This window comes from Vipera ursinii (assembly GCF_947247035.1).
Source record: "Vipera ursinii genome assembly, chromosome: Z".
NCBI classification, from domain to species: Eukaryota; Metazoa; Chordata; class Lepidosauria; order Squamata; family Viperidae; genus Vipera; species Vipera ursinii.
The window spans coordinates 31,567,578-31,593,354 of NC_139517.1; the positions used below are offsets into that span (position 1 = coordinate 31,567,578).

At 39.1% G+C, this 25,777-nt stretch overlaps 1 protein-coding gene across 2 annotated transcripts in view; it reads left to right on the forward strand.

Moving 5' to 3' along the window:
- Positions 1-25,777, forward strand: part of ZNF652 (zinc finger protein 652) — a 46,635-nt gene that overhangs the window by 2,036 nt on the left and 18,822 nt on the right. Inside the window, exons 2-4 of one of the 2 annotated variants that reach the window (XM_083377319.1) lie at positions 12,560-13,682; positions 16,605-16,752; positions 19,309-19,424. In XM_083377319.1, coding sequence (XP_083233445.1) covers positions 12,777-13,682; positions 16,605-16,752; positions 19,309-19,424 — 1,170 coding nt within the window. In that variant the 5' untranslated portion in view covers positions 12,560-12,776. Of the gene's footprint in view, positions 1-12,559; positions 13,683-16,604; positions 16,753-19,308; positions 19,425-25,777 lie in introns of those variants that run through there. The other variant, XM_083377320.1, reaches the window with a different exon arrangement.

A 25,777-nucleotide genomic window follows, 5' to 3' on the forward strand; every position in this document is an offset into this window, starting at 1 on the left:
TTTTAGATCTTATGTGGAAATCAGATCACAATCTAGGTCATATTTATGCAGAAATATTGAAAATTCAGTTTAAAAACTTTTAAGAGCAATTGTATGTTTAAGATTCATGGAACCAACAGATATTCCTTTCATGTATTATGTTAACTATGGCTTTTTAGTTGGGGGAGAAAGGAAGGAAAGAGGAAAGAGGAAAGAAAAGAAAGAGAGAAAGAAAGACAAAGAAGAAAAGAAAAAAGAGAGAGAGAATATGGAAACTTTGATCAACAACTCAGAAGTGTGTGTGTTTGTGTGTATGTACAGATAATCCTTGCCTTGGTACAGGTGTTTTACAGTCCATAAAGTACTTCCTACCATCACAAAATATCCCTTCCCCTGCCCTGGTCACTCGGCTTCATTGACATTGGAGAACTGACAACTGGCTTGCCTTTACGACTGGTTGCAGTATGCTGCAGTCACCTGACCAGTTTGCAACTTTTTTGCTGGTGTCTGCATGGTTTAACCATGGTTAACAACCCCTGCAAACGTGTCAAAAGGCTAGGTCTAGTCACATACGTGTCTCAATTTATGACCGCAACAACTTATGACAGGATTTCTGTTCCACTTCTGATCATAAGAAAGGACTGCTTATATGTCCATATACTGAACAATATACTTATGTTGATGGTTGAATTAAGGAAATTTTACAATTCACAAACAAAAATGAGGCAGCTAAAATGAAACATGCTAAAGAAATAAGTAAAACTCATACACATAGAGCAGAGATGTCAAACTTGCGACATCACATGACGTGCAACATTTCGGAACTTTGTCCCCATTTCCAGCAAAGGTGTGGGCGCAGTTTCATCGTGACGCGTCCGGCCCGTGGGCCTACAGTTTGACACTCCTGACATAGAGTGTAGGGGGAAATCTGTCTGCACTTAGCTCTTAGGATTGTTCTGTATCCCCATCCCCTTGATGGATTTGCACAGATTAGACGTATTGTTCGACTTCAGCTATTAAGTAGTTTCTTCAACAGTGTTTTTAAGGCTCAAGTAAGGTTTATGGAACATTTCTTATGTGAAATATGTTTGATTTATTTTACAGCATGCTAGACATTCAGTTAAATAATATTATTTTAAAAAATCAGGAGGTAGGTGACTAGAAATAACAAAAAAGATTCTCATGGAAACTACAGTATATTGAAGAAACCAGAGCTAGAGCTTAGCATGAATCAGTTATGTGTCCAATAATGGCAAACAGCTTCTGCAATAGAACAACCTGAAAGACTAACTTAGCAGCAAATATGCTATGGAAATTTTTCTCAATAAAAAGTTCAAATTATTTATTCAGGGTTCTTCTTTTAGTGGAGAATGTGCATAGCCATGATCTGTTTCTCATTCAGAGATTACGTAATCTGATAACATTGTGTTGAAGGGAAAATAGTTCAGATACTGTGAAATGTTCACTGCTATACTGATTTTGTAGCCCTCTTGATTTTCTGAACTATATATTTTAACTGTTTTAATCCTTTGAATAGATTGTGGACACTGATACATTGTAGCCTTGAGGAGATGTCCCATTTGTATGATTTGCTGTTTGCTTTAATTTTTGTAGTTTTTATATTTTTGAAATTGATAGCCTCTCTCTCTCTCTCTCTCTCTCTCTCTCTCTCTCTCTCTCTCTCTCTCTCTGTGTGTGTGTGTGTGTGTGTGTGTGTGTGTGTGTGTGTGTGTGTGTATGGAACATATTTGCAATAGAAGCAAAAAACAAGCAAGCAGACATGCTTCCAGTGATCAGATAAAGCAAATAATGGTTGGCAGGGATGTTTTCTCTTGTTTATGAAGAAGAATTCCAGTTTTTATATGGAAATCTTCATTGGAATAAAGCAGAACTTTGGTTTGAGGCTCATAATGTTCTAAGAGATTAATGTTGTTCTTAAGAAATATTACATTAACTAAATAATACTCTTTTTATATTTTTTTACATTCCTACATTTCAGGTGGAAAGATAACTAGACACAGAATTAGATTTAGCAGTGACACTATGCTTTTAACAAATTAGATAATTGTTTCCAATAGAATTGCTTTTCTAGGGATGTTGTGTAAGATTACTGACATTTACCAGATGGTTTGCATTTGTATCACAGTTTTTTGTACAAATTGAATACTTATAAAAAGATTGGAGATCAAAAACACTAAAAAACCCTCTATTTGGTAAGATTTTCCTTAATTCTAAAATTACTCTTTATTTACTGTTTTCAGTTAACTTACAGTAGCCACAAGATTTAAGGAAAATATTTTTTTTACATAAGAAGATACTAGTACCGTGGTGGTGAAGATCACGAAGTTGGAATTGATTGATTGACCTTTTTCCCTAAAAAAACTATGTTTCCTTGCACCCGGCGGCGGATTGCAAAGGAGCAACGGCATGGGGCTGGGAGTCAGGTAAGGAAAGAAAGTTAGTTTCTGGGGGGGAGCAAAGATTTCTTTCCTTACCTGCCTCACTTTCCTTACCTGCCGCTTTCCACTCAGACACATTGCTTTTGCCAATGGCCCAACTGCCCACTTCAGCACCCTCCTTCCCCGAGCCTCCGGCGCCCCACCTGCTGCTTTGGGGGCTTTGTAGGCAGAGCTGCAAAGTTCTCTTCTCTGACAGAGAAGAGAATTTTGCAGTTCTGCCTACAGAGTCCCCAAAGCTGTAGCTGAATGGGCAGGTGAAGGGAAAACCTGCCCCACTTGTTCCACGGCCAGTTTCGGCCGAGCTGCATTTTCAGCAGCATTGGGGACAATACGTGAGGTGACAAACAGCTGTGTCATGCCGAAACTGACCGTTTGCTGCCTCCTGTCCAATGCTGCTGCCATAAGGCCGTGGAACAAGCCGGGTGGCAGTAAGAAAACGGTATACTGGTTCCTTACCTCCGCCCGGTTTGTTCCGTGGCCTCATGGCAGCCACATTGGGTGCAATGTGTGAGGCAGCAAACAGCCATGTCGCGCTGAAACCGAGGGGCCGGCAGGCTGTGGCTGCTGATGGACACAGTTGGCCCCCATGTGCTTGCTGTGTTTGGGGGCCGATGGTGTCAGGCAGCAGCCGCCCTGGCCCCTGCATCACCTTGCCTTGCCCTGCGGCAATGGCACCCCTGCCCTGCCTCCTTCCTCACCTCATCTCACCCCCACAGGATGAGCCTCCTACCCACCGTCCCACCCACCAGAGACCCCCCTGGATCTCCCCCAACCCTGCCTGGCTCCCACAGGCATCCCCATGAGCAACATTGAAGTGGCCATGCCCACTCCGGCCACACCCATCCAGTCTGCTGTGACCACCACAGCCATGCCCACCCAATGGGCCACGCCCACCCAGCGCTCGACGATACTTAAGTGGGTTTTGGGTTGCAGTTTGGGCACTCTGGCTAAAAGGTTCACCATCACTGCCCTATACCATTTCAGACAAATGGCTGTCCAATCTCTTCTTAAAAACTTCCAGTGTTGGAACATTCACAGCTTCTGGAGGAAGGTTGTTCTACTGATTAATTGTTCTAACTGTCAGGAAATTTCTCCTTAGTTCTAGGTAGGGATCTCAGAGGCTGAAAAAGGATTGGGAGACATCAAGATTTCCAATACAAGATAACAATTTTAAGTGATGTAATAATTGTCCATCTCAGGAACATTGTGTTTCGAAGCCAGTGCTTTTGTGTGAACTCATTGAATGTGAATTGTGTATAGTATCAAAATACTATCAAGTACTTCTTTGAATTTCATTGCATGAATTATAGTTGTAGAAATTTGCAAGCATCATGCATTGCCTTCTTTACTCTTAGTTGGACTCTTCCTTAACCCTATCTTTATCCTCAAGAATTTATTACCCATTAGTAATCATGCCGGTCTATCTGTTAAAAAGTTGATATACTCCACCCGTAACTCGTTGAAACTTACTTACCTTACCTTATCTTTTAATTGTTTATTTCAATATTTTCTTGTGCTGTTCATCTGAAATGGTTTGTACCATTTTTGGACTTGTCATACACAACAGCAGGCCTAAAGTTCTTCCAACAAGTATTTACTGGAACAGAACCTGACTGAATCATCCATTTGACTTTTAAACAAATTCTTAAATATTTTTTAAACATAAACCATATTTAAGTAGGTTTCTTGACTTTTCTTTGAATATTTGGAAGCATTAGGAGGAAAATTAGATCTATCTCCCTCCTGTTAATAGCAATTATGGGTTATGACTTTTCTTCCAAATAGTTTAGCAGTGCTACCTGTTTGCAAACTCTTTTTAGATTAAGGAATTATTTTATAAATAATCAAGTAATGCCAGAATATATTTTAAAGCAAAAAATGGCATATATAAATTATTACAACTAAATAGGTTTTTTGGTTAGAAATATAATTTGCAAGACAACTGCATTGCAACTGCTAAAAGTGTTTGAAAATCTTACATAAGAATCTTGTTAGTCTTCTAAAGGTCTTAAATCATGTTAGTTTTAAGATATAATATCTCTGACACAGATATTGGGTTGAAGAATTCACATTACAGTCAGCATCAGCAAACAACAGAGAAAATTACTTAAGCCTTTCCTAGATGTTATTATCTGCCTGCTGTATTTTTTTTTCTTCTGGGAGACTACCTGGGTAAGTCCCTGCAGGTTTTCTTGGCAAATTTTTTAGAAGTGGCTTATTATAGCCTCCTTCCTAGGGCAAAGAGAATGTGACCAGCCCAATCTCACCTAGCTGCTTTCTTCCTAAGGCAAGACTAGAACTCATAGTCTCATGGTTTCTAGCCTGATGCCTTATCCATTATATCAGAGTGGTCTTGTATGTGCATATAACTTTAAATCTTGTATCCTGTATTCTTATTTTTATTGCCCTGTACACCACCCTGAGTCCTTCGGGAGAAGGGCGGTATATAAATCAAATAAATAAATAAATAAATAAAATAATAAATATACAAGTAACTAAAGTTGCTTGGGGAAAGCCCATATAAATGATAAAAGTGTAGCAAAGGGAAGGGTGCTTATATTCCTATATGACTGCCCTTTGTTCAGAAGTTCTGGTCAGAAGCAATTAAAAATGTTAATAGAATGTAGGTAGAGGAAAATGTACTTTCAGTCCCAAGATACGCTTACTGTCATTATTTAGTGGGGCCACTCAAAAAGAACAACAACAACAAAGAAAACTGGTTCATGATAAATGAAGTAAGGCTGGCCATAGCATAGTACAAGTAGTCCTTAACTTACTACTACAATTAAGCTCAAAATTTCTGTTGAGACAGTTGGTAAGTGAGTTTTGCAGCATTTTACAACCTTTCTTGACATAGTTTTTAAGTGAATCACTGGAGTTGTTAAGTTAGTAACACAGTAGCTAAAGGCACTGAGATAGAAACCAGGAGATACTAAGATCTAATCCAGGGGTCTTCAAACTCGGCCCTTTGATGACTCGTGGACTTCAACTCCCAGGATTTCTCAGCCAGCATGCCTGGCTGAGGAATTCTGAGAGTTGAAGTCCACGAGTCATCAAAGGGCCGAGTTTGAAGACCACTGATCTAATCCATCCTTAGGCACAAAGCGTACTAGGTGACTTTGGGTTAGTCTCGTGTCTTTCAGCACTAAGAAGTCCACAGCAAACCACTTGGAGAAAACAAAAAGTTGCACATGTAAACTGAATGGGCAGGAACCAAAATTGACTCGGAGGCCTCTCCTTTCCTCCCATCTTTGCATAAAAAGCACAGAAGTAGCAATTGGGAATGGCCATCTTATAAGATGCTTCCTGTTACTATTTATGGTACTTTTCATAGATGTTTTGTTAAATATTTATAAACTATGAATCATAACTAGATCTCATGTGAATAGTGATTTCTTCATGCTTTCTTTAATATGTTTTTGCTTAGTGTGGGGAAATATATAAAAATCTTTGAATGTGTTCTTTTTTTTCCTTTTGAAAAATATTTTTAATTATTAGCTTTTTTATTTTTCCCAAGTACTATAACAGTATTTTTTTTATTCGTATATCTGTGATGTATGGCTTAAAACCAATTTGTATATAGATCCATTATGTTTCTCCACCATCATCAAAGGAAATTGTGAATATGTCTTATTCTTGCAGCGCTTTTCAATGCATACTTAGAATTCCCACATACTTGAAGCTAACTCTTAATTGGCTATCTTAATAAACTTCTGTTTGGCCAAATTACATGTGAGAGAGAAAATGAGAGATTGAATAAAAATAGACTGGCCTTAATGACACCATTTCTATTTCTATTTAAAAGATAGAAAAACAAATATTTTTGTTGCAGTAGATCATGTAAATGCTCTTTCATATTCATTGTACCGGGTAGTTTAATTGAAAAATAGGTTTAGTCTGTCTATAATTAAAAATGTGCAGAACATAAGCATCTACAAGCCCCGAATTTGAAATGAGAATAAAGTGAGACTAAAAATTATTTCAAATACATTTATATATCATTCTTGACCTACTTATTTTGTAAAAATGAGCCCCATATTTCATTATACGTATCCATTCAAAATCTGTGTTTGTAGGCAATCCACTCATAAGCAGCAAGTGTAATTAGATCTTCAATACATTAAGTGAAGGGGTTATATATTTATAATTGCAATATCAGTTCCGTGTAGTAAGGGCATGGAGAATAATATATTTATGTCTAGTTGTTAAATTCCATGTATTAAATATGTAATTCAAGAACATATTCTGAAAAATTCAATTTTTGCCACAGTCACATTTATATAATACAGATTATATTACAGAGATATAATACAGATTGTATTAATTATATATAGATATAATAGAGTCCAGTAAGTTATAAATATTTTTTGTTGTGTAAGGTCTTCCGACACTCTTGGTATATAAGTTGAGACTTTCTCCCATTGATTAGGTAATATAGGATCTCTAGCTCTTTCTTCCATTGATCTTTTAACATCTGCATATCAAACTGATTTATTTATAACAAATATCTATAAAAACTGGGGTTCTAAGTGGATTGGGTTGAGTCACCCAGCCAGCTTTCATGCCTAAATCAGAACTAGAACTCACAGTCTCCTTATTTCTAAGTCATCTCTCTCTCTCTCTCTCTCTCTCTCTTTCTCTCTCTCTCTCTCTCTCTCTCTCACACACACACACACACAATATTTTCATAAGATAATTATATATCAAATTGTAACTGTTTAGTGATCTAATAACATACTATATTCTGTGTTTTTCATTTATTACTTAAAAATAAAAGCCCTTATGCATTTTGTAATGTATGGGTCTTCGAATTTTGTTTTTGTATTGTTTCTATTACTATTTTAAACACAACAAAAATAAATCAAAAAAAGAAAAAAGTTGTGTTATTTCACTTAATGTGAAGAACATTAATTTTTTAGTGCTAATCATACTAGCTGAGTTTTAAAATTTTCTTTCTTACTTCCAATTTCATTTTGTTCAAATGAAAGCCTACCTTTATAGCCACATTTGGAAATTGACTATCAGAAGTTTGTAATGCAATTGATAGAGATAATTGATTATCCCATAATACTTTCTCAAATTACAATTCCTCTTTTTCTTTCTCTTAAGTCACTATTTCCTCTATGTTTATCATATATTTTTTTTTCTGATAAATGTCATAAGCCAACTTGGGGCACAGTGCTTAGGCGGGATCCAGCATCTCTCGTTTTTTGGAATATAGTCTGTTCTTTCTGTGAGTTCCAGTTTAGTAGGACTCCATGTTCTTTGTGCTTCTACTAAAGTTTATAAAATTAGCTGCTGGTACATCCAAACTCCTGAGCTATAAAAGATATTAGCAGGGTGACTTGTTTATTTTCTTTCAATTTCACAGGTGGCCTTTATTGTGGATTAAGGGCCTATTTTCCTGCAAAGGTCAACAAGTAAGCAAATCAACATAAACTTAAGGTTTGGCATCCTAAACGTTTAGCAACAGATAGATAGGATATTTGTTTTTATTTTAAAAATCATTTCAGGTCTGATCTGATCACACAATTCTTTCTCCTCAGTTCTTCCCTGTCAGTGGCAGCAGTAATGGAATATGGGGTTGCTGGTTGAGTCGCTAATATAGGTTCTGTGATTTAAAATACATATATAAACCACAGATATCAGAGTACTCAAAAAATGTTTTGAAATAAGAAAAAGCCATTTCCCTACCAGCTGCTAAATTTTTGAACAAAGCCTATCTGTTGAGTTCTGTGGGCAGGTTGTCAAATAAAAATGTGAGTACTGAACAAACAGCATTAGAACAAAATTTTGGACCACTAGCCAAGAGGTTTGTTTCACTGTTTTGTTATTATTGAGCTAGACTGAATCCTTTACTATTATTTCTTTGCTTGAATCACTTTTGTGATTAGTTGTACTTAAGCAAACAAAGTAAACTTCTTCCTCCTTCTATTTTCTCCACAACAATTTATCTTTCCCATGCTACAATATCAATCTTTAGCCATATTAAGAGCATGGAGAATTTATCCAATTGTAAAATGCCATGTGGTATGTATATAGTTCAAAAGAATATTGTCTGAAAATTTTAGCTTTTTTCGCACAATCATACTTAGGTAATCCACCACTTTCTCATTAAACTTGGTAAATATAGGGCTTCTAGGAACATTTTTAAAAGAACATCTCCAACAAAAAATGATTTTGACAGTCTTTAATTTTAGAACGTATTGGACTCTTACATTTTTTAGGGATAAGTTGTATAATTTTAGATCCATTTATATTTTCTCTAGAAGTTAGAGAGTGTTTTAATTATCTAGACACTATAGGAATCTAATTCTTTATTATACTCATTTCTTAACAACTGCATATGTAATTGATTTAATGATAACATAAATTTAAAACAATAGTAGAAGGATTTTTTGTATGTTTGCTTTTATTTTAAAGGATTTTACAAGTTGTTCCAGTATCTTAGACATCTCAGAAGCTGAAATGTCTGATCCAAATAATGTTGTTAAAAATGTTGTAATTGTAAATGTTGCCATTGAGTTATATCTGAGAAATGAGAGTTATCTCTTAAATATAGAGTGTGTTAAAATTCATATTCATCCACTATCAGTTAATCCAAAATCAATATCCCTGCTTCTATCCAATTTTTTAGATTTTCCCATAAAGTCAGTTTGGCATAAGAAAAGGATCAAATCTTTTTTTTAATCAGTCATTTCATTCCATAACTTCCTAACGGACATCATTGTGTCCAGAGATACCAGGCTTTTAGTATATTTAGATCATAATCCTGTCCACCAAATCAAAGGTGCTATGTATGTATATTCAAAATTAGCAAATACCAATTGTTTGCTTCCAGTATTTAATACTTGACAATAGATAAGCATGACGATATAGATTTATAAAACCAAATCCTCCCTCATTAATTGATAATTGTGCTTTCTGTAAAGATGCTCCAGGAATTAAAGAACTAAAAATTTTCTAAACAGTTTATTTTCTGAAAACTTTTCTAGATACCATATATAATCCTACCAAAATATAAATCAATCTGGTAATAATGTTCATTTTACAGTATACAAAATAACAGATTTGGAAGGACCTTGGAGATCTTCTAATCTAACCCCCTGCTCAGGCAGGAAGTCCTATACTATCCCAGACAAATGGCTGTCCAATCTCTTCTTAAAAACCTCTAATGATAGATCACCCACAAGTTCTGGAAGCAAGATGTTCCACTGATTAATTGTTCTCACAGCCAGGAAATGTCTTCTTAATTCTAGATTGGATCTCTTTGTTAATCTTTCATCCATTAGTTTTTCTCTTGTCCTCAGGAGCTTTGGAGAATAGGTTGATCCCTTTCTTTCAGTGATAGTCTTTCAGATATTGGAAGACAGCTATCATGTCGCTCCCAATCTTTCTCTTTGTTTGACACTAGACATTCCCAGTTCCAGCAAACGTTCATCATATGGTTTAGCCAGTCTCCTAATCATTTTTTGTTATTCTCTGCATTCTTCCTACCATAGAATCTCAACCCAAACTGGATGCAATATTAGAAATGTGGCCTTATCAGTGCAGTATAAAGCAATAGTAATACTTCACGTGATCTTAACACTATCCCTGTGTTGATGCAGTATTCACCTTTCCACAAAGGATAAGGTTTAATAGCTCTCAATTATCAATATCTGAAGAAACCTTTATCCATATTTTATTTATATTACCTATTAGTAACTGGGTTGTATCCTTGGAATATAATGTATTTGGTACAAATACCAAATTGATATTCCTTAAATGGATAGATAACTCGATTTTCACCTATTGGCATCAATTCTGACTTAGACCAGTTAATTGTGCATCCTGCTGTTTTGTTAAAGTCATCTATCTTTTACATAAACACTGGGATAGTAGCATAGGGTTTAGAAAAAAAAACAAAATAATGTCATTTGCAAACAAAATTATTTTTTGTTAATTAAGTTAATTAACTGAATTAACTACTATTTCATAGATCTCTCTATGTTGTCTAATAGCATAAACCAAGAGTTCCATGGATATTAAAAAGCATGGGTGAAAGTGGACATTCCTTGTCTACTTCTTCTGAATACTAGAAAAGTAGAAAAAGCATGCCATTACTCTTTAGATGTGGGTAATTCATATGATATCTTAATCCATTTTATGAATACCAAAGAAAGTAAACATTTAATATAGCATTATATATTACTATATGATTCTGAATAAAATTTTAAAAATTGACAATTTATATCTATTGTAGTTTTATAGATTTCTTCTCTTTTACTTCAAATAATTGGAATGATTGCCCTAGTTTTCTTTATTTTAAATGGTTGGCCAATATATTACTATTTTTATTTATTTTTATTTATTTTAATTTCATTTATATCCCGCCCTTCTCCGAAGACTCAGGGCGGCTTACAAGCTTAGCAATACTAGACCTATTGCCATTTTCCCAATATCTGTTGTAGATATGTAAGCATAAATTCTTCTGTTGTGATATAGTAGTTAGTGAATATTTCTTTTTCAATATTTGTCTGTATAAATAAATGTTTAGCCATAAATGTTTTCATTCATTTTTCAAATATGCCCCTTTTATTTTTAATTTCAGTTTTATTTTTGGCATAAGCAATAATTCTATTGCAAATATATGTTTTATATGCTTTTCATTCAAAAGTTGGGCACTTGGTAGTTCTGAATTCAAATCAAAATATTGTGAGGTTTCTACCTGCATATTTTTCTTTGTTGAGTTTTTTCACTTTTTTGTTAGAGCACTTTTTATGACTTCTGTTTTCCTTCTTTTCAACAATGTAAGTATCACTATTTTGTGTTTGCTCTTTTTTCTACTGTAATTAAGAAGCAATAACAACTTTTTAAGTCATCTTTTTCATCAAATTTTCTGTCAATTGAATGGGAGGAAATAAGATTACAATACAATATCTGTGATTCCAGGACAAAAAATAAGAGAATTGTTTTATGCTTCTACTATTCAGTATGGCAGAAGTTGGAAATATTTTGAGTTTTGTTCCATTGAAACAGAGCCAGCTTAAAATGTTCCTGTCAAGCCTTTCAAATTTGGGATAGAACTTTTCTTTGTCAACTTATATCCCTTTTCAATCACAGAGTGGATCTAGGAGGCTTATTAAATAGGATTAAATTATATATTCACTTTGTAAGCTTTGTCTAGCTCTTTTTCTGATCTTTTGGCTATAAAAGTGGGGGGGAGGTGTGTACACACACACACACACACACACACACACAGACCGCGTGATTTTTGCTGTTATTTCTATCCAATAACTCCTCCCCCCCACTTTTATATATATGGAGGAGATCACTATCTTGCCCCAGGTCTTTATACCTATATGGAAGCTCATCATGGTTGGATTGTGTATTATGCTTTTTCTCAAGAACTTATACATATACTAGGTTATATGGCCAAATCACAGATTCCTATTTCATTAGGCACAATCATGATATTTCAAGATGATCTTTATAGTTACATAACTAGAATCTTCTGCAAATGAAATTATAAATTTTCATTATATACAAAGCTCTATGCTGTACAACTGAACATATAATTACATCCATAATCTTACATAACTGCATTTTTATTTAGCATTTAATACTCATTTGAAAAATTTAAAAGAATTTTAAATTAATGTTAAGTAAATATTAAATGTTCAAATGATTGACATTTTTCTCCTTCCTAATTAATCACAGTTGTATAATATCTTTTGCAGTTCTGTTTTAATTTTGAATATATGAGTAGGCAAGTACCTTAAATCAGATATTAAAGGTACCAGATTTGAGGTGATGTTGTTATTTATTTATGGTTAAACATGAGTAAGAGAAACTATTACACATTATTTCTTAAATATATAAAACCATTTTTAACTATATTTAGCACCTTCTATTGCTCTAAAATTCAGATAATAGTGTATATTTGTCAGCAATTCAAAAAAGCATTTCCCATTTTTCTCCTGTAGATAATAACATGATTAGCCTATTATTAATATAAGTAGTTAACAACTATTGGAGCAAATCCTGTACATCGCTTATATTAAGCAACAGATTTTTCCAATGATAATTTATTCCAGCTATGCTTAAGCCACTAACTTAATTTTCTCCTTTTTTTCTAGACAAATTTTTCATCTGTTGAATGGCAGCTTTCTTCCTGTGAACTGCTGTCGATGTCTTCTTGCTATAAAACCAGAGTTCCATGACCTACACGTGCTTTCTTGCTCTGCTCCCCCAAAACAGTCATGAGTTAGTTATTTCCAGATATTCATCCTGTTCCAAAAGAGTTACTTCATTGATATTCTGGAATACAAGGTGCTCAATGAATCGAGAGCCCCCATGAATGAAACAGCCAGCTCTTGCCAGCAGATGGCTAAAAATTGCACCACACATGTAGCAGGGATGGCACAGGAGGACAGGGGTCAAGTATCACCCACTTTCTATCATGGTGCCAGCCAGGAACTTGATTTATCCACCAAGGTATACAAAAGGGAGTCTGGGAGTCCTTATTCTGTCTTGGTGGACCCAAAAGCAAGTAAGCCACATCTTCATGACAGAGAGGAGCAGCCATATTTCAGGGAGGACAGAACAGTAGGAGAGGCCCGAGCCGTGAAAGAAGACAGGGAGAACTCTGACGACTTGCAGGAGGAGGACGAGGAAGAAGATGAAGTGACTTACAAAAGGGAGCAGATAATAGTAGAGGTAAACCTTAACAACCAAACATTAAATGTATCAAAAGGGGAGAAGGGGGTCCCCTCCCAATCCAAAGAAACTGCTGTTCTTAAGACCAGCAGTGAGGAAGAGGAGGGTGACAGTGGGGAGGAAGAGGCCACTGAAGACAGTAATGATGAGGAGGAAAATGAGAGGCAGAAGAAAAAAGAGCAAAGAGAGGAAAATGATAGTGTTGCACAAAGGAGGACAAGGAGAGCTGCATCTACTGCAGCCGCCACATCTTCCCCTACTTCCAGAACTACAAGGGGCCGTAGAAAGAGCGTTGAGCCTCCCAAGCGTAAGAAGAAAGCTGCAAAGGAGCCCAAGGCACCTGTGCAGAAATCAAAGTGTGAAGAAAAGGAGACTTTGACCTGTGAGAAGTGCCCCAGGGTGTTTAACACACGCTGGTATCTGGAGAAGCACATGAACGTCACTCATAGGCGCATGCAGATCTGCGACAAGTGTGGGAAGAAATTTGTTCTAGAAAGTGAGCTCTCCCTTCACCAGCAAACAGACTGTGAAAAAAACATCCAGGTAGGTTTTCTCACTGGTTTGCCAGATTTCCCTGCCTTCTGCTGTCCCCTGGACACTTTGCAAGGGGGGAAATCCTTTGAGGAGGACAAGTTCCCAAACTTTTCTACTTTGACCAATGTTTCCTCTTGCACAGTTAAGGAAATTGACTTGCATGGATGTGGGGAGGAGGGGAGGGAACGATGCTCGGCTATAAGAGTTCTCTACACAATCTTGCAGAAGAAATGGGACATTGCATTCTAAACATACACATATATTGTACATTGGTTAGTATTTAATGGAAGATGAAGACACATTCTGCAATTTGCTCTAGTTAAAAAAAATAGCCATTATGCAAGATATGTAGACTTGCATACATAGACAAGATATGACTGGATGCAAGACTAATTTGTCATAATGAAATTGCATAAATCTTATTTAGCTATAAATTGTTTTAGGAAATATATAATACAATGAGGCATGTCAACTAAACAGCCTATTCTACTTTTCAGTAAATGTAAGAAAAACTTTTGGTCTGTAAGTGTGTCAAATATCTATTTGCTATTTAGTATGCTACGGATTGTTGTTAGATTTTGAAATAATTATTTAAAAATAAATGACCTATGTTTGGGGACTGAAAGCTATTTCCTCAGAATCCTTTTGGAACTGCCTGAATGGGTAGAGCTGGATAATAAGAAATAAAGCATTCAGCCAGGATAAACAAGCTGAAAACCATTCACATTCTCACAATTTAAGAAACAGTATTTTAGCCTTCCTATTTTATCCATCTTATCAGAAATTGTTCTTTTTCCTATTACCAACATAAAATCTGTGATCTTCACAAGCATTGTTATGAGAAAATGTTTCTTCTGCCTCCAGTTGTCTGGAATAGATGGAGGGAGGTTAACTTACCATTAATCATGATGAAGGCAAAAAATGGACTTCATGACTGCTAATGGGAGATGGGAAACAGCAAGCAGATCAGTCAGAGAGCAAGAAAAAAGTGAGCTTGGGCTTTATGATTCCATGAAAGATAGTTGTGAATTATACACAGGTAATTCTGAATATCAGAAAACTACTGGATAAAATACATTGCATTTTGCATGCAATTTATTCAAGTTAGTTCTTGGAATGAAACTTAAAGTATAAGTAGATAAATATCTACCAATCTAGGTACAGAGATCATAGAGGAACTTATAGAACAAAGTGAAAAACGTTTTGGAGCAGGTTCCCTAAGAAAGATTCCCTTTTTAAAAAAAGGAACATTTTTAATTACTTCCCCATAGCATTGGAGGTTAAATTCAAGTTAATAAATTAAGAATCTTTGGATGAATACAGGTGAAGAATCCGTATACGTATGGTCAGCAATTATGTGGGTTTAATAAATGGATCAGCAAGATGTTTATTTTCAGCTACAGACTCTTCGCCTGAGTATATCAATATTTAATCTAGTAATGTGTATACTTTTTATTCTAATCAATTTTGATTTTTTAAAAAATAATATTTTAAATATGGCATAAAAACATAACCTTCAAATTCCTCTTCTGTGGGTCTTCCACCTATTAGCTATTAAATGCACAGTCTGGATTAAAGGATAAGTGGTCCTTAACTATGTGATCAGTTTGCAGTTGCTTCCTTCAGTGTGCTGATTGTTATTTCTGGGATCAAGAGTGGAATTTTGATTTAGTATTCTGTTATCCCAGGCTCTGATTTTTGTCTTTTTTCTGTAAACTGGATGTGATATTTCTGATATATATGTGAATCCAGAGGAATAAGACACAGATGTTCCTTCTGCTACTGCTTTGTTCAATTTATTCAACAGTTCCAATTTGTTGTTATTCCTTGTGCCAGCTTCAGCAATCCTTTGGTCCAGAATTCTTATGCTGTTGTGCCCTAGGAACTGGAATCTACTTACTTCTGTCTTCCAATTTGAATGGAAAATAAGAACGAGTTTCAAATCAGATAACTCTAATCTGCATTTTGTAGTAGGTTTATTATTTTTAAAGTGCTTTGGACTAATTTAAAAAAATCTTCATGGATCTTATATTTATTTCACTAAATGTATGTTTAAAATTGTATTTTGCTAACTTACTCCTAAATGTTTCACACAATCTAAATAACTGATAATGTTCTGGTTTCTTGGCACAGAATTTAAATTTGGGGAGAGAAAGAGAGAGAGCATTACTTTCTTGTATAACTGGTCTGCTAGGGTTATGGTAAGATGTATTAATGACTACTTGTACTGAATAATGATACAAATTACAAATATTTTTATTTTGCTTTGCTTTACCATCTTATCTTACACAAGATAAAAATTAAAAAGTGTCCTTGCCAGCTAAAATCAGCCATTAATACAAAGTCACATTACTTAGTTTTAATATGATCTGTCATGATTTTGGCTAGAGGAAAATGTATTATTTCATTTTCTCTTATTTCCTATCCGTAGTCTAACTTCCTGTACTCGAAATAGGAAAAACAATTGTTTCATTTTGAGTAATATTATAATCTCACAGTTCATAGCAATATACTTCCAAGATTATGCTTAAATACAAATGAGCTATTTTGATATCAAACATCATTTTCAAGCTGGCAGGCTAGCTCATTGAATTTAGTCAATATCCTTCTCCAACGTCATTGCTCTTTCCATCAATGTATTTTGCGCCTGTGTGAAGGGCTGGTTGGTAGAAGCCTGGATGTTGCTGCTGATCTGCTCTTGAGGAAGCAGCAGGTGGCGATGTAAGCACACGAATACTGTACTCACTTAAACCTTGTATCTGTGGTTTCAGTGACTGAATAAACTGAATGGCATTTTAATAGTCACAAACAGTGTACATACAGTTGTAGCCTTTTGCTTTGTATGTTCATTTCATTTGGTTACAGCTTCCTGGTGCCATCTGAAGTGAGCTTTGTTTAAATTATTCCTCTTTATCCTGTCCACCCATTCAGTGTGTTTCCTGTAATAAGTCATTCAAGAAGCTTTGGTCCCTCCATGAGCATATCAAGATTGTCCATGGATATGCAGAGAAAAAATTCTCCTGTGAAATATGTGAAAAGAAGTTCTACACCATGGCTCACGTGCGAAAGCACATGGTTGGTGAGTTTTTCTGTCTGTTTTTGCATAGCATTGTGCTTCTTTCAGACTTATGATTCTGATATTCAGGCAACTGTCCATGTAGAATTTCATGTGGCTCCTTGTTTAGAGATAGGTTAGTCATTTTAAAAACACCTATCTCTAACTATGTCCTTACTCATCTCCATTAGTCATTACTGGATGGGATAGAGAAAGCCATAGAAAGCCTAGTCTTTGCAATCTGCCCAATGTCAAACTATCTGGGGCACTAATGTGGGGAATATGTTTTAGATGCAATTGGTAAATGTCACTTTAATCCATTTGCAATATAGAGATTTGTTGTTTTAGTTAAGCCCCATTTATTACAAGGGTACTAGTTTTATGATAAAACTTCTATATTTTGATGTGCGTCTTCCTGAATGCAAGCACTGAGGTTAGGGAGTTTATACATTTCCTCTTGCCTTTGGAACTAGAATTTATGTTTGGAAGAATTAAAGCATATAATATAGATAAAATGTGGAATACCTTCATGGTAAAATACCCACCTGTAGACCTAAATGATACAGGAAGAACATTTGAACTCCTTTTCAGGGAGAACTGATCTGTTAAAAAATTATTCCCACTTGGCTGAAATAATTTTGACCTAGTGAGATAGCTAGGAAGTTCAAACTTAGAAGGAGTTGTTGAGAAAGGGAATTAATGAAAAAGGCACTTTTGTCCTGTGATTACACAAAGTCTAATTATGTAGTTCTCTGTGTCCATGCCTATCATAATTTATAGTCAAATTAGCATGCTTTTACTCTGTACTAAGCTGATTTCTGTATTATAAGGCACAATAAATAGCATTTTTATTTCCTGAATGTTAACTGCTACTTTAAGTTATTTTGCTTATATTATAACTTAACTATAGACTACTACAACAACCATTCTAATTGAATGACACCCAGATAAATACTTTAAATAACATAAAAACACAATTGGATCCAATCTTATGTATTCTTGGAGTATACAGTTACAAGAAAAAGTATGTGAACCCTTTGGGATTACGTGGAGTTTTGCATGAATTGGCCATAAAATGCGCTCTAAACATCATGTAAGTCACAACAATAGAAAAACACAGTCTGCTTAAAATAATACTACACAAACATTAGCTGTTGTCATGTTTTAATTGAACATAAGATGGAAACATTCACAGTGCAGTGTGGAAAAAGTATGTGAACCCCTAGCCTAATGACTTCTCCAAGAGCTAATTGGAGCCAGGAGTGAGCTAACCTTGACTCCAATCAGTGTGATGATATTGGATGTGTTGCTGACAGCCGTCCTGCCCTTTAAAAACACACACCTGTTTTGGGTTTACTGGTTTCAAGAAGCACTGTCTGATATGAACCATGCCTCGCAGAAAAGAGCTCTCAGAAGACCTACGATCAAGAATTGTTGCAGTGCATGAAGCTGGAAAGGGTTACAAAAGTATCTCCAAAAGCCTTGATGTTCATGTGTCCACGGTAAGACAGACTGTCTACAAATGGAGAAAGTTTAGCACTGTTGTTACTCTCCCTAGGTGTGGTCATCCTGTAAAAATGACTGCAAGAGCACAGTGCATAATGCTTAATGAGGTAAAGAAGAATCCTAGAGTGTCAGCTAAAGACCTACAGAAATCTCTGGCACATGCTAACATTTTTGTTGACACATCTACAATAAGGAAAACATTAAACAAGAATGGAGTACATGGGAGGACACCACGGAGGAAGCCATTGCTGTCCAAAAAAAAATATTGCAGCACGTTTGAAGTTTGCAAAAGAGCACCTGGATGTTCCACAGCACTACTGGCAAAATATACTGTGGACAGATGAAACCAAAATTGAGTTGTTTGGGGAAAACACACAACACTGTGTGGAGAAAAAAAGGCACAGCACACCAACATCAAAAGCTCATCCCCACTGTAAAACATGGCGGAGGGAGCATCATGGTTTGGGGCTGCTTTGCTGCCTCAGGGCCTGGACGGTTTGTTGTCATTGATGGGGAAATGAATTCCAGAGTTTATCAGGACATTTTGCAGGAAAACGTATGACCATCTGTCCTCCAACTGAAGCTCTGCAGAGGATGGGTGATGCAACAGGACAATGACCCAAAGCATACAAGTAATTCAACAAAACAATGGCTTCAACAGAACAGAATACGTTTTGTGAAGAGGAGTGGTCCAAAATTACTCCAGATCGTTGTGCAGGTCTGATCTGCAACTACAGGAAACGTTTGGTTGAGGTTATTGCTGCCAAAGGAGGGTCAACCAGTTATTAAGTCCAAAGGTTCACATACTTTTTCCACCCTGCACTGTGAATGTTTCCATCTTATGTTCAATTAAAACATGACAACAGCTAATGTTTGTGTAGTATTATTTTAAGCAGACTGTGTTTTTCTATTGTTGTGACTTACATGATGTTTAGAGCACATTTTATGGCCAATTCATGCAAAACTCCATGTAATCCCAAAGGGTTCACATACTTTTTCTTGCAACTGTACCTCTTGAAACTATTGAGACTTAAGCTGGTTATGACTGACTTACTTAATTGACTGATGTTTCAGCACATACTAAGGACATGCCATTTACATGTGAAACCTGTGGAAAATCTTTCAAACGCAGTATGTCGTTAAAGGTTCATTCACTACAGCATTCAGGAGAGAAGCCTTTCCGATGTGAGGTATGAATTCTGCTCAATGTCTTATTGTAAAAAAACAAGCATATAATTATAAAGTAATATTAAAATTGAATAGACATGAACAATAAAACCTGTGTTATAGATCAAAGTCATCTCTTATCTAATATTCTATTTTTACAGTGACCAGCATACAAACAAGGCATGAGCTTAGTAACATGCTCACACTCGACTGCAAATTATTATCATGGTGCCTTCTTAAATCTATGCCAGAAATGGATTATATTTCAGTGATGATCAAAATTATAATATGTATCAATCCTTGATAAGAAACCAAGGATATTGTGGTACTGCACTTCAGCCAGAGGAAAATATATTGGGCAGGGGAAGATGCAGCAGAAAACGGTTTAGATCATATTTGAGGTAGACAAGGTTAGGAAACCGACTCACTGAAAAACTAGAACTGTATTTATTGAGATAGTTTATAAACAGAATCTTACAAGTTTGAGGGCCCCTTAGTGCTCTCTGAGCTTGCTTCTTTTCTTTGCAGACGCTTCATTACCCAAACTAGGTAACATTATCAGTGCTAGTAAGTGTAGTTTGCCATCAGTTTATATTCTAGTGGCTTGCCCTGTCAATATTGATTGGGGTGGTTTTAGAGATTCTTTGGTTGACCACCCCCACCAACCCTGACAGAGCAAGCCACTAGAATATAAACTGACAGCAAACTGCACTCCTTACTAGCACTGATGATGTTACCTAGTTTGGGTAATGAAACATCTGCAAGAAAATAAGCAAGCTTAGAGAGCACCAAGGACTCCTCATTTCAACCCTGAGCTACAAATATTCTTCTTTATTTGTCTTATAAGTCTGCCTGTGTTTTTCTTTCCCTCCATCTTAGCCTCCATGAATCAGGAGAGCCCAATTAGTTTCTAATATTCCTAGGCTGTCTAGATTCATCACTTACTTCTGCATGTGCTGTCCTCTTAATGGCTTCTGGATAATTTCTCCATGCTCCTTATAGCCGCTTCCAGGGATGACCGCCTTGATATTTGGTAATGATCTTGATAGACTCTTGTCTATAGTATACTGTAAGATCTGGAAATGAAGGCTCAAATGTCCTGGTTTCTAACTCTTGCTACTCAATGGATAAGACTTATAATAAAGCTCTCCTCCACAGCTTAATTGTGGGTGAAAGGGCTGGATTGTTTTTTGAATTACCAAAACTTAGCTGACTAGCAAGGGTAGCCCAGGGTTAAGATGGTGGTGTAGCCATTGTCATTTGAAAAGTATGATGGCTTTCAGGTGCATTGTTCTGCAATACCCAGTTGTAAATTCCTATTTCTGAAGTTGGGCAGTAGGGGATCAGAGGCAATTGTGCTAGTTGGAGTTCATAGCTGGGTTGGCAGTGGAGTTCCATGGGCTTATGGTATGGCAAATTTTAATCTGATTTCAAGTGCAGACTTGGAGGCTACTCAAGTGGCTACTAAGTACCTGACTGAAGTTACCTCTATGCCTAAACAGGGCCCAAAAAGTGTCACACTTTGAACCTTGTCTTTATCTTGGAAGAGTACTAACATGAATCCCTTGCCATGGACAGATCACTCCCACTTGGTCTTTGATTTTTCTTGGGCTGTATCCCACTAAAGAGAGGTATGAACGATTTGATCAGTCTGCCCCAGGCTGACTGGTTTTCAGAAGAGGGTTGGGGTCATTCGTGGAACTCTTGTACATGGTTTGACTGAAACCTTAGTTACTATTTGGAATAAGAGAGCAGTTGTGTCCTTAAATCATATCACCTCTGTGCAGGCCCTCTATATCATAGACAGTTGTCTGAGTTTTCAAAAAAACCCAGTTGTCATGAAGTGACATAGAACATAGATGGAAAGCAAAGAATACAAGTAATCCTTGATTTATGACCACAATTATTTTTGTGTTAGGAAACAACAGGTGAGTCTAGGGAAAATTTCATCTAGTACCCAATGAAAGTACAGGCTCCCTTCAGGCTATATGCTCTCTCCATTGTTCTTTTCTCTTTATACCAATGACTGCACCTCAAGGGGACGCTTTGTTCTGAAATTTGCAGATGACACAACAGTCATTGGCCTCATTTGAAACAGGGAAGAGTCTGCATGTAGACAGGAGGTTGAACAACTGGGTGAGCCATAATAATCTGGAGCTGAATACACTTAAAGAGATGAAAGCAGATTTTAGGAGGAGCCCTTTGTTTTACCATCTCTTGCCACATTCGATAACACAATATCAGCAGCAGAGTCCTTCAGATTTGGGGGTTCTGTAATCTCCCAGGGCTTGAAATGGATACTTAACATTAGAACCATCATTGAAAAGACACAACAAGGAATATTCTTCCTGCGACAATTCAGGAAGTTCAGGAGCTGTTGATACAGTTTTACGGAGGAGTTATTGAGTCTGTTATATGTACTTCCATAACTGTCTGGTTTGGTATAGACTTCAATGGCTAGTTAAGACTACAGAAAGAATAATTGCAATCAGCCTACCTTCCATAGAAGACCAGTATATTGCGCGGGTCAGAAGGAGGGCTGAGAAGATATCTGTCACCCCTCAAATCCCGAATATAAACTCTTTCAATTCCTCCCCTCGGGGCAGTGCTACAGGGCATTGCAGGCCAAAATAACTAGAAAAAGGGACAGGTTTTTCTCTCAGACCATCCCTCTGCTGAACACCTGATTCTCACAGTGCTGTCTAATGTCTGTATGTATTTACCCAAGTAGTATTTATTTTTATTTATTTAGTTAAATTTATATACCGCCCTTTCCCTGAGGACTCAGGGCGGTTTACAGGGAATTAAAAAATCCAACATACAAAAGTTAAAAACCAAATTAAAAAATATTAAATTGACCCTGTACTCTTAAAAACCCCAATTAAAAATTTCTCCTCAGCCTGGGCCCGAGAGCTCAAAGAGCCAGGTCTTCAGGCCCCAGTGGAATGATCGGAGGTCGGGGGCAGTTCTCAGCTCCACCGGCAGCTGGTTCCAGAGGGCAGGCGCTCCCACTGAGAAGGCCCTATCCCTGGGTGTCACCTGCCGGCAATCTCTCACCGGCTGAACCCTGAGCAGACCCTCCCTGTGGGAGCGCACTGGGCGAAGGGCGTTTGATGCCAGCAGCAGGTGTTCCCTCAAATAACCCGGACCCAGGCCATGTAGGGCTTTATAGGTAATAACCAGCACCTTGAATTTCACCCGGAGGGCAACCGGAAGCCAATGCAGCTCGCGGAGTAGAGGTGTTACATGGGAGTATCGGGAAACCCCCATTACAACTCGCGCGGCCGCATTCTGCACCAGTTGAAGCCTCCGCGTGGTCTTCAAGGGCAGCCCCATGTAGAGAGCGTTACAGTAGTCCAAACGGGAGGTCACAAGCGCATGAGTAACTGTGTGTAGGGCGTCTCAGTCCAGATAGGGACGCAACTGGCGCACCAGGCGAACCTGTGCAAAAGCCCCCCTGGTCACGGCTCCTATATGGTCTTCAAAATTGAGCCGTGAGTCCAGGAGGATGCCCAGGTTGCAAGCCCTATCAACGGGGGGTAACACCTCACCCCCTATCATTAAGGATGGAATAACTTGGTTAACCCGAGATGCCGATATGCACAGCCACTCAGTCTTGGCGGGATTGAGACGAAGCCTGTTTCTCCCCATCCAGACCTGAACCGCCTCCAGGCACCGGGACATCACGGAGAGGGCATCACTGGGTTGGTTCGGGGTGGAAAGAAAAAGTTGGGTATCATCAGCGTACTGATGATACCCCACCCCAAAACTACGAATGATCTCGCCCAGCGGCTTCATATAGATGTTGAACAGGAGAGGCGAGAGAACCGACCCCTGAGGAACTCCACAAATGAGAGACCTCGGGGCGGATCTCTGCCCTCCTGTCAACACTGACTGCGAGCGGCCCTGGAGGTAGGAGGAGAACCACCGTAGAACGGTGCCTCCCACTCCCAGCCCCCTGAGACGCCGCAGCAGGATACCATGGTGGATGGTATCGAACGCCGCTGAGAGATCTAATAGGACCAGGACAGAGGAACAACCCCTGTCCCTAGCCCTCCAGAGATCATTCACCAGCGCGACCAATGCTGTCTCCGTGCTGTGTCCGGGCCTGAAGCCCGATTGGTATGGGTCCAGATAATCAGTTTCCTCCAGGAACAGAGGGAGCTGATGCGCCACCACACTCTCAACAACCTTCGCCAAAAAGCGAAGGTTGGAGACTGGACGATAGTTGTTTAAAACAGCCGGGCCCAAAGCAGGCTTCTTGAGAAGGGGTCTCACCACCGCCTCCTTCAAGGCGGCAGGAAAGACACCCTCCTTCAAGGAAGCAGTTATTACTGCATGGAACCAGCCTCGTGTTCCCTCCCGAGCCGCATAAGCTAGCCAGGAGGGGCACGGATCCAACAAACAGGTGGTGGTGCTCAGTCTCCCCATGATCCTGTCCACATCATCAGGGGAAACAGGGTCGAACTCAGTCCAGATAATGTGCTCAAGACCGCCTGATTCCTCCACATCAGACTCTGCCCAGTCAGAGTCCAAGCCGGTCTGGATCCAAGCGATTTTGTCCGCCAGATGATGACTAAACTCCTTGGCTCATCCCTGCAAGGGATCCTCTCTCACCTCCTGGTTAAGGAGGGAGCGAGTCACCCTAAACAGGGCGGCCGGGCGATTATCTGCGGACGCGATAAGGGTGGCAAAGTAGTTAGACTTCGCCGTCCTTATCGCCGCAAGATAAGACCTTATAAAGGTTCTTAACTGCAATCGGTCGGATTCGGATCGGCTGGATCTCCAACCGCTCTCTAGAACTCGTCTCCGACGCTTCATCTCCCGGAGCTCCACAGAGAACCATGGGGCCCAGCGGGATCTGCGACGGGTCAGAGGTCGCATGGGTACAACGCAGTCGAGTGCCCTGGTGGCAGCCGTTTCCCAGGCCTCCACCAGGGCATCGACTGGGCTGTGGGTAAGGGTGATAGGTATAGGCCCAAGCGCCCTCTGGAACCGATCCGGGTCCATTAGGCGCTTGGGGCGGAACCACCTGGTCGGTTCCGCCGCCCAGTGGCGGGGGTGGCATGACGGAAAACCAGCCTCAGGAGGTGATGATCTGACCATGACAGAGGGGTGATGGACGGGGAACCCCCTCCCAGATCAACCACTGTCCAGACAGGAACACCAGGTCGAGAGTATGATCCCCCTCATGAGTCGGGCCCTCAATAACCTGGGTCAGGCCAACCTGAGCTCAGGGGCCTGATCACCCTCATCCCCGGGTAAGAGGGTGCTAACCGGAGGGTCGGAGCGCGCCACCGCTCGGAGATAGCGGGGGCGCGATCCCAGATGTTGATATGGCCCTCCGCGCAAACACCTGCTGCCATACCCTATCGCCGTGGGGATTCGATGCCCCACCCCCACATTCCCAGCACCAGCAGCCACCTCCCCCGACCCCGTCCCGTCAGGACCTCTAACAGGTCCAGACTGAGTGCCGGTTACAGGTTCCCTCCCTACCCCCCCTTCCCTCCCCCTCCCTAACCTCTTAAAATAACCGGCTAAGAATCTTATCAGGGGCCTCTTAGCACGTCTTAACTCGAGGCCCCTATCTAAGCCCAACCACCTCTCGGAGTCCCAAAGCTTGGGCCCGTCATTAAGGGGAGTATGGAAACAGGCGACAGGTCGTGCCCATGAGGCAGGAACCGCCCTAAGGGCATACAAGTCCGCTTCGGAATAACGATAGACCATATTGCGCTCGAATAGTCTCTTAGGGCCGATGTTGTAAATATATCCAGAGGATCGCTCGTTGATGGTACATAGATGGAGAAAGAAGAAGTCCAGTGGGCATATCTCTCAGTCTGCAAGGCCATCTCAGCTCTCACCTGAGATGGAAATCCAAGGGACAACCTCAACCGTCCTCTCACTCCGGCTGAGGAGTCTAACTGGAGCAGAGAGAGAAAAGGGGGATCCTGAGCCAGGCCCACCCCGACTGGTCTCTCACACCAGTGAGGTGGTCGCTGACCAGTCCAAAACCGTCCTCCCACCACGGTTCGGTCCCGTCCACACTGGACTATCAATAGGGAGATTTAATTCCCATCAGGTACGGAGCTAGCCATAATGCCTGCCTGTCCACAAAGAAAGTAAAGAACAGGCAGGCCAGACCTCTGTCAATCCTCACACCGCCAGCCAGCGCCGCCAGTCTGGGGGGGGAGAACAAAAACATTCTCTCCCCAATGCCCATCCGCCAGTCCAAACCATCTTCCAACGGCGGAGAGAGGTGATCCCAGCAGCTATATTGAGTCCGGGAATTCACTAGCATGTCCGCCGAGGCCGATGACCAGGCCCACAGTCTGCAACCACCATCCGGGAGGAGAAGGAGGCTCCGCGCCGCCGAAAA